The sequence below is a fragment of the Salvelinus fontinalis genome, chromosome 3 (assembly GCF_029448725.1).
Source record: "Salvelinus fontinalis isolate EN_2023a chromosome 3, ASM2944872v1, whole genome shotgun sequence".
Taxonomy (NCBI): domain Eukaryota; kingdom Metazoa; phylum Chordata; class Actinopteri; order Salmoniformes; family Salmonidae; genus Salvelinus; species Salvelinus fontinalis.
In genome coordinates, this window is record NC_074667.1 from 40,178,106 (window position 1) to 40,191,495 (window position 13,390).

At 42.4% G+C, this 13,390-nt stretch overlaps 1 protein-coding gene across 3 annotated transcripts in view; it reads right to left on the minus strand.

Annotated features, from left to right (window-relative positions):
* LOC129847799 (FYVE, RhoGEF and PH domain-containing protein 5-like) overlaps positions 1 to 13,390 on the minus strand; it is a 139,688-nt gene that overhangs the window by 100,498 nt on the left and 25,800 nt on the right. For all 3 annotated transcript variants that reach the window (XM_055915491.1, XM_055915499.1, XM_055915484.1), the window contains exons 3-7: positions 12,992 to 13,145; positions 12,848 to 12,906; positions 12,638 to 12,668; positions 2,890 to 3,041; positions 1,500 to 1,656 (exon numbers count right to left, since the gene is read on the minus strand). In XM_055915491.1, the coding sequence (XP_055771466.1) occupies positions 1,500 to 1,656; positions 2,890 to 3,041; positions 12,638 to 12,668; positions 12,848 to 12,906; positions 12,992 to 13,145 (553 nt within the window). The remainder of the gene's footprint in view (positions 1 to 1,499; positions 1,657 to 2,889; positions 3,042 to 12,637; positions 12,669 to 12,847; positions 12,907 to 12,991; positions 13,146 to 13,390) is intronic.

The window sequence follows — 13,390 nt, forward strand, 5'->3', positions numbered from 1 at the left end:
TTCTGTATTATGAAAGAAACTGTGATTCATGTGTTTTCTGTGTGTGCCAGGTTAATGCCATTAATGTCTCTGTTGGAATGTCTGTGTGAGAGGTTGGGGTGGTTTTTACTGTTGGGATGTTTATAATGGGGTACAGGTATTCGAATAAGGAGAAGGCCAAATGTGTTTTGTTGAATTTTCTGTTTGCTCAGGCGAAGTTGGCTATTTGGCTATCAAGGAGGAACAGGGTGAAAGGTGGGGAATAACAGACCCTTTACTATTATTTAATGGGATGGTCTCTGTGCGCCTTAGGGTAGAATTTGAGTTCTATAGAATGATGAAAGTGTGGAGATGTTTCAGGAGATATGGTGTGTTTGGGGAGGCTGTTTGTATAGCTGGGGAGATGTTTTGGATATACGGTTGTAGAAGTGGTTTTTTGGTTATTGTGATGTTTGGTGTTGTTTTGTATCGTGTGGTAGAGGGAAAGGTGAGTATGGTACATGTATGCAGTACAGGATATATTTTGGTGTTTTATTTTTAAGGGGGGGCTTGAGTTTTTAACGAAATGAGAATGTTTCATTAAAGAAAGACAAAAAGTATCTCTCTCTCTCTATCTCTCTCTCTCTCTCTGGTGCATGATACTCAACTAGTCTAAAGAAGGACAGTTTTATTGCTTCTTTAATCAGAACAACATTTTTCAGCTGTGCTAACATAATTGCAAAAGGGTTTTCTAATGATCAATTAGCCTTTTAAAATTATAAACTTGGATCAGCTAACACAACGTGCCATTGGAACACAGGAGTGATGATTGCTGATAATGGGCCTCTGTACGCCTATGTAGATATTCCAACAAAAATCTGCCGTTTCCAGCTACAATAGTCATTTACAACATTAACAATGTCTACACTGTATTTCTGATCAATTTGATGTTATTTTAATGGACAAAAAATGTGCTTTTCTTTCAAAAACAAGGACATTTCTAAGTGACCCCAAACTTTTGAATGGTAGTGTATATTGTATGCTCAAAAACTTAGGAAATGATATTATTTTATACTAATACAATTGCTCAGAGAAAGAGATTTTGTTTAACAAGTAATACCTTTTTTCTCAAAAATGAATGGTAAATAATGTATTATGTCATTTTGGAGTCACTTTTATTGTAAATAAAAATAGAATATGTTTCTAAACACTTCTATATTAATGTGGATGCTACCATGATTATGGATAATCCTGGTTGAATAGTGAATAATGACGAGTGAGAAAGTTACAGAGGGTCAAAACATGCTACCTTCCTTGTTATTGGTGATGTTGAGAGGTTAGCATGTCTTGGGGATATGATCTTGAATTTCAATTATTTATTTTATACAGTAATTATTCCTCATCTTTATCAAGGGTGTCAATCATTTCAAACCCCACTATACATACAGCCAGACTTGGAGAAACGCACTCTTGTCACCTATGATCTTATTCAACACAATCTATCTTCTATAAACAGTTTTGACTTGACTTTGACATCTGACCTCATACTGGCGGACGATTGCTGAGAAGGCGGGCGAGGTCCGGCAGCTTTCGTCCAGCAGGCTCATGCTGCGGTCGTAGTGACCGATGTAAGTCGTGAAGACCACAAACTCTGACTTCCTGGATAGGATGACATCCGCAATCCTCTGACTCTCCTCCCTGAAGGAAGAGAAAGAATGGGATGAAGACAAAAAACAGGGAGTGAAATGATGGAGTGCACACTAGACACTGGGCTCAGTATGCAGCAGACACATTACTAAATTGTTAATACATTGTTAACCAAATAGCTACCTGGACGATCTGCATTGACCCTCTTTGCCATAACTCTTTTGACTCATCACATATGCTGCTGCTACTGTTTATTATCTATCCTGTTGCCTAGTCACTTTACCCCTACCTACATGTACAGTTTACATATCTACCTCAATTACCTTGTACCCACGCAAATCGACTCTGTACTGGTATCCTGTGTATATAGCCAAGTTATCGTTACTCACTGTGTATTTATTCATTGTGCTAATATTTTTCTATATTTTTGTCTCTGCATTGTTGCGAAGGCCCTTAAGTAAGCATTTCACTGTTAGTTTACGCATGTGACATATAACATTTGATTTGTCAGCCCCTGAGTTGTGTATATGTCAGCTGAGGCTCCTCTAGTGGAGGTGGACTAAAGTAGCCAGCATACTACTTAAATAAATATAACACGAGTCACTTTAATAATGTCACTGTCACGATCGTCATTATGAATTGACCAAGGTGCAGCGTGAGAGGCGTACATTTTCCTTTAATAAATGAACACCGAACAAAATCAACAAACTACCAAACTAAACGTGAAGCTAATAATAGTGCTGACATGCAGCTATCCATAGACAAGATCGCACAAAGGGGAAATGGCTGCCTAAATATGACCCCCAATTAGAGACAACGATAAACAGCTGCCTCTGATTGGGAACCATAACAGGCCAACATTGACACACAAACACCTAGATGACCCACCCTAGTCACACCCCGACCCAACCAACATAGAGAATAAAAAGCTCTCTATGGTCAGGGCGTGACAGTCACTTTAATAATATTTACATATCTTGCATTACTCATCTCATATATATATATATACTGTATTCTATATTATCTACTGTATCTTCATCTATGCCGTTCTGACATTGCTCATCCATATATTTATATACTCTTAATTCCATTACTTTACTTAGATTTGTGTGTATTAGGTATTTGTTGCAAAATTGTTAGATATTACTTGTTAGATATTGCTGCACTGTCGGAACTAAAAGCCAAAGCATTTTGCTACATCCGCAATAACATCTGCTGAACACGTGTATGTGACCAATAAAATTTGATTTGATTTGTGTGTATGGTGTGCAGTCAATGTCTCACCACTGTCGGATGCGGTTCTCTAACTCGGTGAGGATTCTGCGGTGCAGAGTGTAAACATCGGGAAGCTCGTTGAGGATCTCTCTCAGCCTCTCCTCCTCCAGCACAGGATCCCCCTCATCCCCTACTGCTGCCCCCACCGCCTCCCTGAAGTCCTGACACAGAGACAAAGATGATTTCATCATATGGGTTATTAATAAACTGTACATGATACATCATCGTATGAATTCGAAAAGTGCTTCCAGTCCTACGGCTGGACGACGACTCCATTCACATAACTAACATTATAACTTCCAATTCAGTGAGCATTCTGTCTGTCTATCTGTGTTATGATGTCTATTTTTAGACTGACTGTAAATGACTGCATGAAGTAGGCAGTTAACATATAATGTACAGAGCACAGAACATTAGATTATCTCCATATGCCATGAGAACTACGTAGGATTTATACGGTATGTTTACCAGCTTCCCTATGTACAGTATAGTACAGCACCCTGTCAATGACTGGGAGAGGGGCATTACCACATTCTGTGATGGAATTCTCATTACATCTTACAATTACGTCTCATTGATCACAACAATTGTTCTCAACCAGTATTTTAGAAATAATACAGTGTAAAATTGCTGTGTCATTCCATTAACCACGTTGGAATGTTGAATCAGTCCCAAGGGAAGAGCTGACCCACTTTTTAAAGCGCCATACCAATCCAAGCCTGGTTTCTCAGGAAAGAGGTGACAGACAAGGCCTTGTGATGTAATGCAGCGAGAAGTGAACCGAGATTAACTTTGACCACAGAAGGGTTGCATTCCAAATCCCTTGCCTTCTCTCTGAAATGTGCAATGAACCACTTACTCTCCCCCAAAATAGGATAGGCTTCTCTGCTGCTGAAAACACTTCCACACAGCTAATGCAGACAGTGCGGTTCTCCAGTCTGTAGGTAACCCTCCATTACATAATTCAAAGCCATCCCAATGATTCCATCTTGTCTGAGTGATTCACACGATTTGACTTCACCACAGACAAAAAAATTATGTCTGCCAAGATCTGAACATGCTTTTGCCTGTGTACCTATTACTGTACCAACCATATCACTTTATACAACGGGTGGGTCTAATCCTGGATGCTGATTGGTTAAAACAGTTTTATTTTTTTACTATTTTATTTTTCTTACAATACTTAAACTATACATGGACAAAGACAATAGAAAACTTAACATTTATGTACATTGATTTCTACAAACATTAATAACATCACACTTGCTCAGACCTACGCGTTCATTTTCTCTCCTTACTTGTAATATTTGTAATATTTTATGGCTTCAAATTGGACTATTTTGTTTGTCTCTAGCCCATTTGTTTTCAATGTTTAATTATAATGCATTTTATTTATCCACTGTCTTAATGATGGAGGGTCTTTTGATTTCCAGTTTTAAAGCAATTATTTTTTCAAAATGATTGACATTGTCACGCCCTGGCCTTATTATTCTTTGTTTTCTTTATTATTTTAGTTAGGTCAGGGTGTGACATGGGTAATGTTTATGTTTTGTTGGTTTTGGGTGTTTATTTGGTAAAGGGGTTATGGGGTGTAGTAGATGGTTTTGTGTTGAGTGTATATGTCTAGCGTTGTCTATGTTGGTTAGTTATCTAGGAGAGTCTATGGTTACCTGAATGAGTTCCCAATTAGAGACAGCTGATTTCGGTTGTCTCTGATTGGGAGCCTTATTTAGGGTGGCCATAGGCTCTCATTGGTTGTGGGTAATTGTCTATGTAAGAACGTTAGTAGCCTGTCTGTTTGTGCACAACGTTTGTAGCTTCACGGTTATTTTGTTGTTTTGTTAAAGTGTTTTTGTGTCGTGTTCATCTTCGTGTTAAAATAAAAGAAGATGGCATATTTTCCAACTGCTGCATTTTGGTCCGTTAATCCGCCACACGATCGTGACAGAATTACCCACCATAGGACCAAGCGGCATGGAAGGCGGCAACAGGACCTACCTACACAGGATCTCTGGAGTTGGGAGGACGAATTGGAAAGAGATGGACATTGGGATCAACCTGGAGAATATCGCCTCCCTCGTGAAGAGCTGGAGGCAGCGAAAGCCGAGAGGAGGCGATATGAGGAGGCAGCACGGAGACAAGGCTGGAGACCCGTGAGTACAACCCAAAAATTTCTTGGGGGGGGCCTTAAAGGGAGTGTGGCGAAGTCAGGTAGGAAACCTGCGCCTACTCCCTGTACTTACCGTGGAGAGCGGGAGTACGGGCAGACACCGTGTTACGCAGTAGAGCGCACGGTGTCTCCTGTACGCGTGCATAGCCCGGTTCGGTACATTTCAGCTCCACGTATCGGCCGGGCTAGACTGAGCGTTGAGCCGTATGTCATGAAGCCGGCCCAACGCATCTGGTCACCAGTGCGTCTCCTCGGGCCGGCGTACATGGCACCAGCCTTACGCATGGTGTCCCCGGTTCGCCTACATAGGCCGGTGCGGGTCATTCCACCTCCCCGCACTGGTCAGGCGACGGGGAGCATACAACCAGGTAAGGTTGGGCAGGCTCGGCGTTCAAGGGAGCCAGTACGCCTGCACGGTCCGGTATTTCCGGCGCCACCTCCCCGCCCCAATCCAGTACCACCAGTGCCTCCTCCACGCACTAGCTATATGGTGCGTGTCTCCAGCCCTTTACCACCAGTGTATAAACCACGCACCAAGCCTCCTGTGTGTCCCCAGAGTCCTGTGCGTCCTGTTGCTGCTCCCCGCACTAGCCCTGAGATGCGTGTCTCCAGCCCGGTGCCACCAGTCCCGGCACCACGCACCAGGCCTACAGTGCGCCTCAGCCGGCAGGAGTCTGCCGTCTGCACAGCGTTGACTGAACTGCTCGTCTCCCCAGCGCCATCTGAGCCATCCGTCTCCCCAGCGCCATCTGAGCCATCCGTCTCCCCAGCGCCATCTGAGCCATCCGTCTGCAATGAGCCTGCAAAGCCGCCCGTCTGCCATGAGCCTGCAAAGCCGCCCGTCTGCCATGAGCCCACTGAGCCGTCCGCCAGACAGGAGCCGCTAGAGCCGCCAGCCAGACAGGAGCCGCTAGAGCCGTCCGTCAGACAGGATCTGCCAGAGCCGCCAACCAGACAGGATCTGCCAGAGCCGCCAACCAGACAGGATCTGCCAGAGCCGCCAACCAGACAGGATCTGCCAGAGCCGCCAACTAGACAGGAGCAGCCAGATCAGTCAGCCAGCCATGAGCAGCCAGATCAGTCAGCTAGCCATGAGCAGCCAGATCCGTCAGCTAGCCATGAGCAGCCAGATCCGTCAGCTAGCCATGAGCAGCCAGATCCGTCAGCTAGCCATGAGCAGCCAGATCCGTCAGCTAGCCATGAGCAGCCAGATCCGTCAGCTAGCCATGAGCAGCCAGATCCGTCAGCTAGCCATGAGCAGCCAGATCCGTCAGCTAGCCATGAGCAGCCAGATCCGTCAGCTAGCCATGAGCAGCCAGATCCGTCAGCTAGCCATGAGCAGCCAGATCCGTCAGCTAGCCATGAGCAGCCAGATCCGTCAGCTAGCCATGAGCAGCCAGATCCGTCAGCCAGCCATGAGCAGCCAGATCCGTCAGCCAGCCATGAGCAGCCAGATCCGTCAGCTAGCCATGAGCAGCCAGATCCGTCAGCTAGCCATGAGCAGCCAGATCCGTCAGCTAGCCATGAGCAGCCAGATCCGTCAGCTAGCCATGAGCAGCCAGATCCGTCAGCTAGCCATGAGCAGCCAGATCCGTCAGCCAGCCATGAGCAGCCAGATCCGTCAGCCAGCCATGAGCAGCCAGATCCGTCAGCCAGCCATGAGCAGCCAGATCCGTTAGCCAGCCATGAGCAGCCAGATCTGTCAGCCAGCCATGGGCCGTCCCTCAGTCCGGAGCTGCAGTCCCTCAGTCCGGAGCTGCAGTCCCTCAGTCCGGAGCTGCCATTCCTCAGTCCGGAGCTGCCCCTTACCCTGGAGCTGCCCCTTACCCTGGAGCTGCCCCTTACCCTGGAGCTGCCCCTTACCCTGGTGCTGCCCCTTCCCCTGGTGCTGCCCCTTACCCTGGTGCTGCCCCTTCCCCTGGTGCTGCCCCTTCCCCTGGTGCTGCCCCTTATCCTGGTACTGCCCCTTATCCTGGTACTGCCCCTGACCCTGGTACTGCCCCTTACCCTGGTACTGGTCCTTAGTCCGGAGCTGTCCCTTAGTCCGGAACTCCCCCTTAATGCAATGGGGTTAATGTGGAGGGGGGTCGTTTGGAGGAAGCCTAGGAGGTGGTTAGGTACTGTGGTGACGTGGGGACTACGACCAGAGCCGGAGCCGCCACCGTGGAGGGGAGCCCACCCAGACCCTCCCCTAGACTGTGTATGGTGCGCCCGGAGTTCGCGCCTCAAGGGGGGGGTTATGTCACGCCCTGGCCTTATTATTCTTTGTTTTCTTTATTATTTTAGTTAGGTCAGGGTGTGACATGGGTAATGTTTATGTTTTGTTGGTTTTGGGTGTTTATTTGGTAAAGGGGTTATGGGGTGTAGTAGATGGTTTTGTGTTGAGTGTAGATGTCTAGCGTTGTCTATGTTGGTTAGTTATCTAGGAGAGTCTATGGTTACCTGAATGAGTTCCCAATTAGAGACAGCTGATTTCGGTTGTCTCTGATTGGGAGCCTTATTTAGGGTGGCCATAGGCTCTCATTGGTTGTGGGTAATTGTCTATGTAAGAACGTTAGTAGCCTGTCTGTTTGTGCACAACGTTTGTAGCTTCACGGTCGTTTTGTTATTTTGTTGTTTTGTTAAAGTGTTTTTGTGTCGTGTTCATCTTCGTGTTAAAATAAAAGAAGATGGCATATTTTCCAACTGCTGCATTTTGGTCCGTTAATCCGCCACACGATCGTGACAGACATGAAAAGTATGGTCCAACCCAATGGGTATCTCACCCCACCATCATATGCCATGTCTTAAAATATGCAGATATACAGATTAAAAGTACATTTATATTGTAAAACAGCCAACGTTCTACCTCCGCTCATAACTTTTGGACTTTATAGCACTCCCAAAAGGCATAAATCATTGAGTCACTGTTAGTTTTACACTTAAGACATGACTCTGCTGTTGTGCTGTAGAATTTGTGAATTTTGTTATTTTGTATAATACATTAGTTTATAAGGATTAAGCATACATTTTCATGAACTGTAATTTTGTTAGTTATTTTCCAACACTCCCTCCCTCTAGTGCCAATATCAGTTATTTTTAAGTATCGGTTCCAATAGTTTAGGAAATAGCAGGAAATAGCTACCTATGAAGTTGTTCATGAAAACAGACATGGGAAAATATTATGGGGATGAGCATGCGCATCTTCAATATGCACCCATTGTTCCTCTTTAGTGCATTTAACAATACGTTGCAAATAAAAGCGTTGGGTGGTGAGTTGATAGAATTCCAAGTCTGGAAGCTTAAAACCATCCTCAGACTTAGGGATATGTAAAACTTTCCTATTTATTCTATGAGTTATATTTGTCCATATAACGTCTGTTATGGCCAAGTATAGTTTTTAAAGAATGTCTTCTTTGGCTTTGGTATTACCAAAAATAAATATAAAAACTTTGGGAACCATGCCATTTCAACTAGGTTTATTCTACCTGTAAGATTTATGGGAAGATTATTCCATGAAGTTATCTTTATATATTTGTTGTTTATTGTCACTTATTAAGCATCCTAAATATTTCATATTTTTTATGGTCCACTTAAAGGATTGCTGTAGATCATGAGTTATTTAAAAAAAAAAAATCCTATTGCCATTATTTCAGTTTTTCTACATTCATTTTATATCCTGAGATTTGAGAGTATTCTGAAAGTATTTTTAAGAAGAGGGGCATTGAGTTTTCAATATTAGTCAGGTATATCAGAAGATCGTCTGCAAATAAGTTTATCTTATATTCATGTTTACCATTAATGGTTTGGATCCTGTCAAATTCTTTCTGCAAGCGGTTCAATTGCCAGTGCAAACAAGAGGGGGGAGAGAGGACCTCCCTGTCTCTTGCCCCTTTCTAAAGCAATTTCATCAGATAATGTATTATTTGTGAATATTTTTGCTTTAGGATATTTATAAAATATTTTATATGAAATGTATTATTTCAGCTGGAAAGTTGAAAGCTTCCAAAGACAGTCGATAGCCTTTTCGCCATCAATAGCCATTATTGACAAATCTACATCTTCTATTTTAGTATATTGTACTATACTGAAACATATTATTTTATTTGTTTGTAAGTGTCTTTTTAATAAATCCTGCTTGATTGATATGTATCCCCATAAAAGCATCCCAAATGATGTTGGGGGTGGGCTTTTCTCTATCTTATATGTCAACATGTGTAATGGTAAAGGTCTTTATTTTTGTATTTAATACATTTTGGGTCTTGAAGATGTGCTCAGTTCATTTTTGGAAAATAAAAATATAGTCAATTCTTGAATAACTTTTCTTACTGTGAGAAAAAAGGAGAAGTCTTTTGAAGTTGGGAATAGTAATATCTAGGTGTACTGTAAATTATTTGTAGATATTACATTTCTCAGCTTCTTAAGAGGCTCATTGAATTTGCCTTTTATATTTTTATGTCTGTCTAACTTGCCGAATGTATGATTTAAGTTGCCTGCGAAATTAATATTTCCTTGCTGGGTTTGATCTAATATAGCTTGAATTCTATCAAAAACACGAGAATTGCCCCTGGGGGGATATCAAATCAAATCATATACGATGAAATCAATGTGTATATTTCACCATGTAAGGTATATTTCTTAATGAGAAAATGGCATTCTTGGTCCGTGTGCTGGGATATAAGGGAAAAGGGTGTTTTCTTATTTATCAGGATGCCTACACCTCTGCTGTTACTACAGTAGGTGGCAGCATATGCCTCTCCAACCCAGCTCCTCTTTAAATATTAAATTTATACTTTTTTGATCTCTTGCAGGAAAGCCTCATCTGCTGACAATCTCTTTAAATGTTTAAGAGCCTTATGCTTTTTGCCATAATGGAGAACGTGCACATTACATGTAATAAATTGGATTATTTTTGGCCTTAATCAACATTAAGCTTGTATGTTCTGACTATCATTGAAGAACCAGATAAAACATTTTAGCAAACATGTCATATGAGGGTGGTGGACATCTCATGGATATGGGAGAGTCATAGTATGAATACATAGTTATTGTATACATTACATATATAGAATGTGTGAACATGTAGGCTGAGAAAACATTTAATAGATGAACACACAAAAAACATAAAGCAAGTACTTTGTACTTTGAGGCGTTATGCCTTTTTAGGGCTTTTAAGCTCCAACTCCTCTCCTAATGTACCAAAAGTCTGTGGGTTATGTCATTGTAAATACATTGGAGAAAGACTGCCACTTAAACACTGTGTTCAGTGTCATGACTGTCCAGTGAGGATTCAAATGGGTCAGATCAGCTTGGCAATGGATGACACTAACTAGTCCTTCTCTCACCCACAGAAGACGGGAGGAGGGAACTGAGCCAGTTTGACAGCTCACACCCTGTCACCCAGAGAGATCTCCCGATCCAAAATCCACCAAGGAATGTGCTTTGTTAACAGACTTTTTCCCACTAAACAATATTTCTAACAAAAGAACATAGGGAATGGTCAGAGATGATCTATAGAAAACTATTGTCAAATTGTTATTTATTTTGTGATGTAATTAAAAAGGTTATAAAGGAAATACTGTAACTTGAAAAGTATAAACACTACATGTATGAAGTCTCCATACTTAACGTTGTATAGGAAATATGAAAAATTATTGAAATACTTTTGTTAAGATAGGAATGTGATTTTAGGAGACATAAGATCATTTGTCTCCTAAAATCTTTGAATAGTATGTAGCCACACCCCGAGTGAGGTCAGAGGGCGTGTCAGCCAGACGGAGCCATCCCCTTCGGCCAGAGTGCATAAAAGGATTGGTGGAGAAATTAACAGTAGACCAGAAAATGTGAAGTGGTAGTTACACTTTCGAAATGGTTGGAACTTTGAACCTCAACACGAGGTGAAGAAAATAAACTCACCTCCCAGACCAGAGAGGTGTGTAGAGCTGCAGCTCACATCCAGAGTGGTTTGAATATCAACACCCGGAAGCGGCGAGAAGCTCACCTCACTGGTACGGCTGATTAGCTGTTCTAAGTGAAATATCTAGAAAAGCGAATTTAAGTGGGACCATCCTACTACTCTTCTCAAAGCACCGTATCCTACTACTCTCATCACCAATGGGAACTGTCGACACGGCTGGCTACCCTATCTTCCATGGAGCATCTTCCAGAGTGAACAACAGTAGAAGATGGGAAAGGGGAGACCACTTTCGGACAATCAGAGCTATACAAGCGTGCCGCTGAAAGGCCAACAACTTTGCTAAGGAGGGCTGGTTCTGACAGTGATAAACGGCGAGCGAAGGCATACACACGTAAATACATTCATGATTTCTAATTCTAAAGGGGTGGTGGTTCTTGTGCAAAGTACATGATTACTGTGAGAATAGTTTCTAAAATGTATAAACGATGTGTCTCGCTTTCTTTTTGTCTCTCTCTCCCTCTCCATGTCGTTTTGTAAAAAGCCACCATATTGTGTCAGTCCGGAAGGGACCTTCTTCTCATGAATTGAGTGTGTAAGTTTATTCTGTGTTATTATTTAGTTAGCTATAAAATAAATAATGACACCAATTTGTGTAGTATTGAATCATAAGTAAGGCTGGGGGTTTTGCAGATCGAAGAAGGTTATGACTGTTCAGAATGACGATATGATAAGAGGTTATCATTAATACGTTGACTGTTTTATGGATGTGATAGGTAAAGACCTTTAGAGTTTAATTTGGGAGATGGTAACTCTTTAAACAACTGCTCTCATGGTGCCCCAAATTCCTAATGAGTTAATTGTTACATTATTAGTTTAATCGGGTAACAATTAAACGTAGTTAGTTGATTCGATAAATAAAAGTAATCAGATTAATGAAAGTAAAGTCACAACATTAGTTTGTAATACCTTCAAAATTGAATTAAAGTACAGTGGTTGGTGAGGCTCTACTTGGGGAAAGTGGTTCACAGAGAGACAAAAGTGAGATGAGTGGAGGCACCACACATACTTCAGGGAATTGTCTGATGCCCTCCCAGCCACCTTGGCCCTCAGATTGAGCCCATCTCCACTCTCTCACCAATAACCACCATTGGATATAATGGCAAACAAGGAATAATAATGACGCGACATCCTCTCCTAATTTGTCCAGAACTCTTATTCATTTTACAGCAGGTTTCCAAGTCACAAAAATAAATACAATTACATTGTATTATAGATACATCCTTCCTTCCCTCTCTCCCAAGCCAAGTTTCCGACTGTTATCTATACACAACATCCCACGTCTATGACGGTGAAATGCCTGTTTACTGTTCTATCTGAGAAATCACTGCACATACACTGTACCATCAGCCCAGCCAGCAATTCATAAACTTGATCTCCACTGTAAAAAGCATCTAGACATTATTTCCCCTTGCTTATAGCCTAGCATTGGGATTGCAACAGAGGGGATTTGTATAAACCTTGTTGTCTGCCTCTCCGATCCATCTTCTGTATCTTTCTACTACCAACTCATGGGGGCACTAAACGCCCAATGACAGAGAGCTTTCCTAGAGCAGAGTTTGCTACATGAAGGTGAGAGGAAATCCAATCCATCTAGAAATACATGTCTGGTTCAGAGACTTCTTCATACCTACCTCCTGGAGAAGCTTGAGGGCTTTGACATGTCTGCAGAGAGAGAATTGAGGCACTGTCAGGTTTACATGTGCAGATGAATGTAAAAAGGCATGAATTTACAGGTTATTAGGGTGAAAGAACAAGGTGAAAAGGACACAACAATGTTACAGAGTTAAAGAGTTACAATGATGCTGACAAGTAGTGTTATATGTGGTACTCAGGTCACTCACAATCTCTCAGTGTCCACCAGCTCTTTGGCAATGTAGAAGGCTCTGGATCGACCGTCGGTCTGTAAAGAACAACATTATCAGTAACAAATCTCTATGGAATAGCAAACATAATACAATAACAATATCTTGGTTTTGAAAACGTACCCGTCTGTCATATGTGTTATCTGCTCCTCCCTCCTCCTCCTCAGAGGTTTGTTCTTGGTCCTCCTCCTCCACGGTTCCGTCCCCCGCCTCAACCCCTGACCCGCCAGGTGAACCAACAGCTATGGCGCACACGGTGTAGGCTTCTGTATAGGCACTGAGAGGACAGGCCCAGATAAGAGCATCAATATAGAGGTGTAGGATCTTAATTTGATCACCCTGTTGCAGGTGAACTTTCCTGCTATGCAGGAAATGTAAAACATCTAGTGTATTTGAGGTTAAAAAAGGCTTCTGAAGATTGTAATTTCCACTTAGAAATTTCAGACTTGATTTTCTCTTACAAAAAATGTATCATCAGTTATAATAATCCACATTTCCTGTTGCTGCAGGATCATTTTCCTG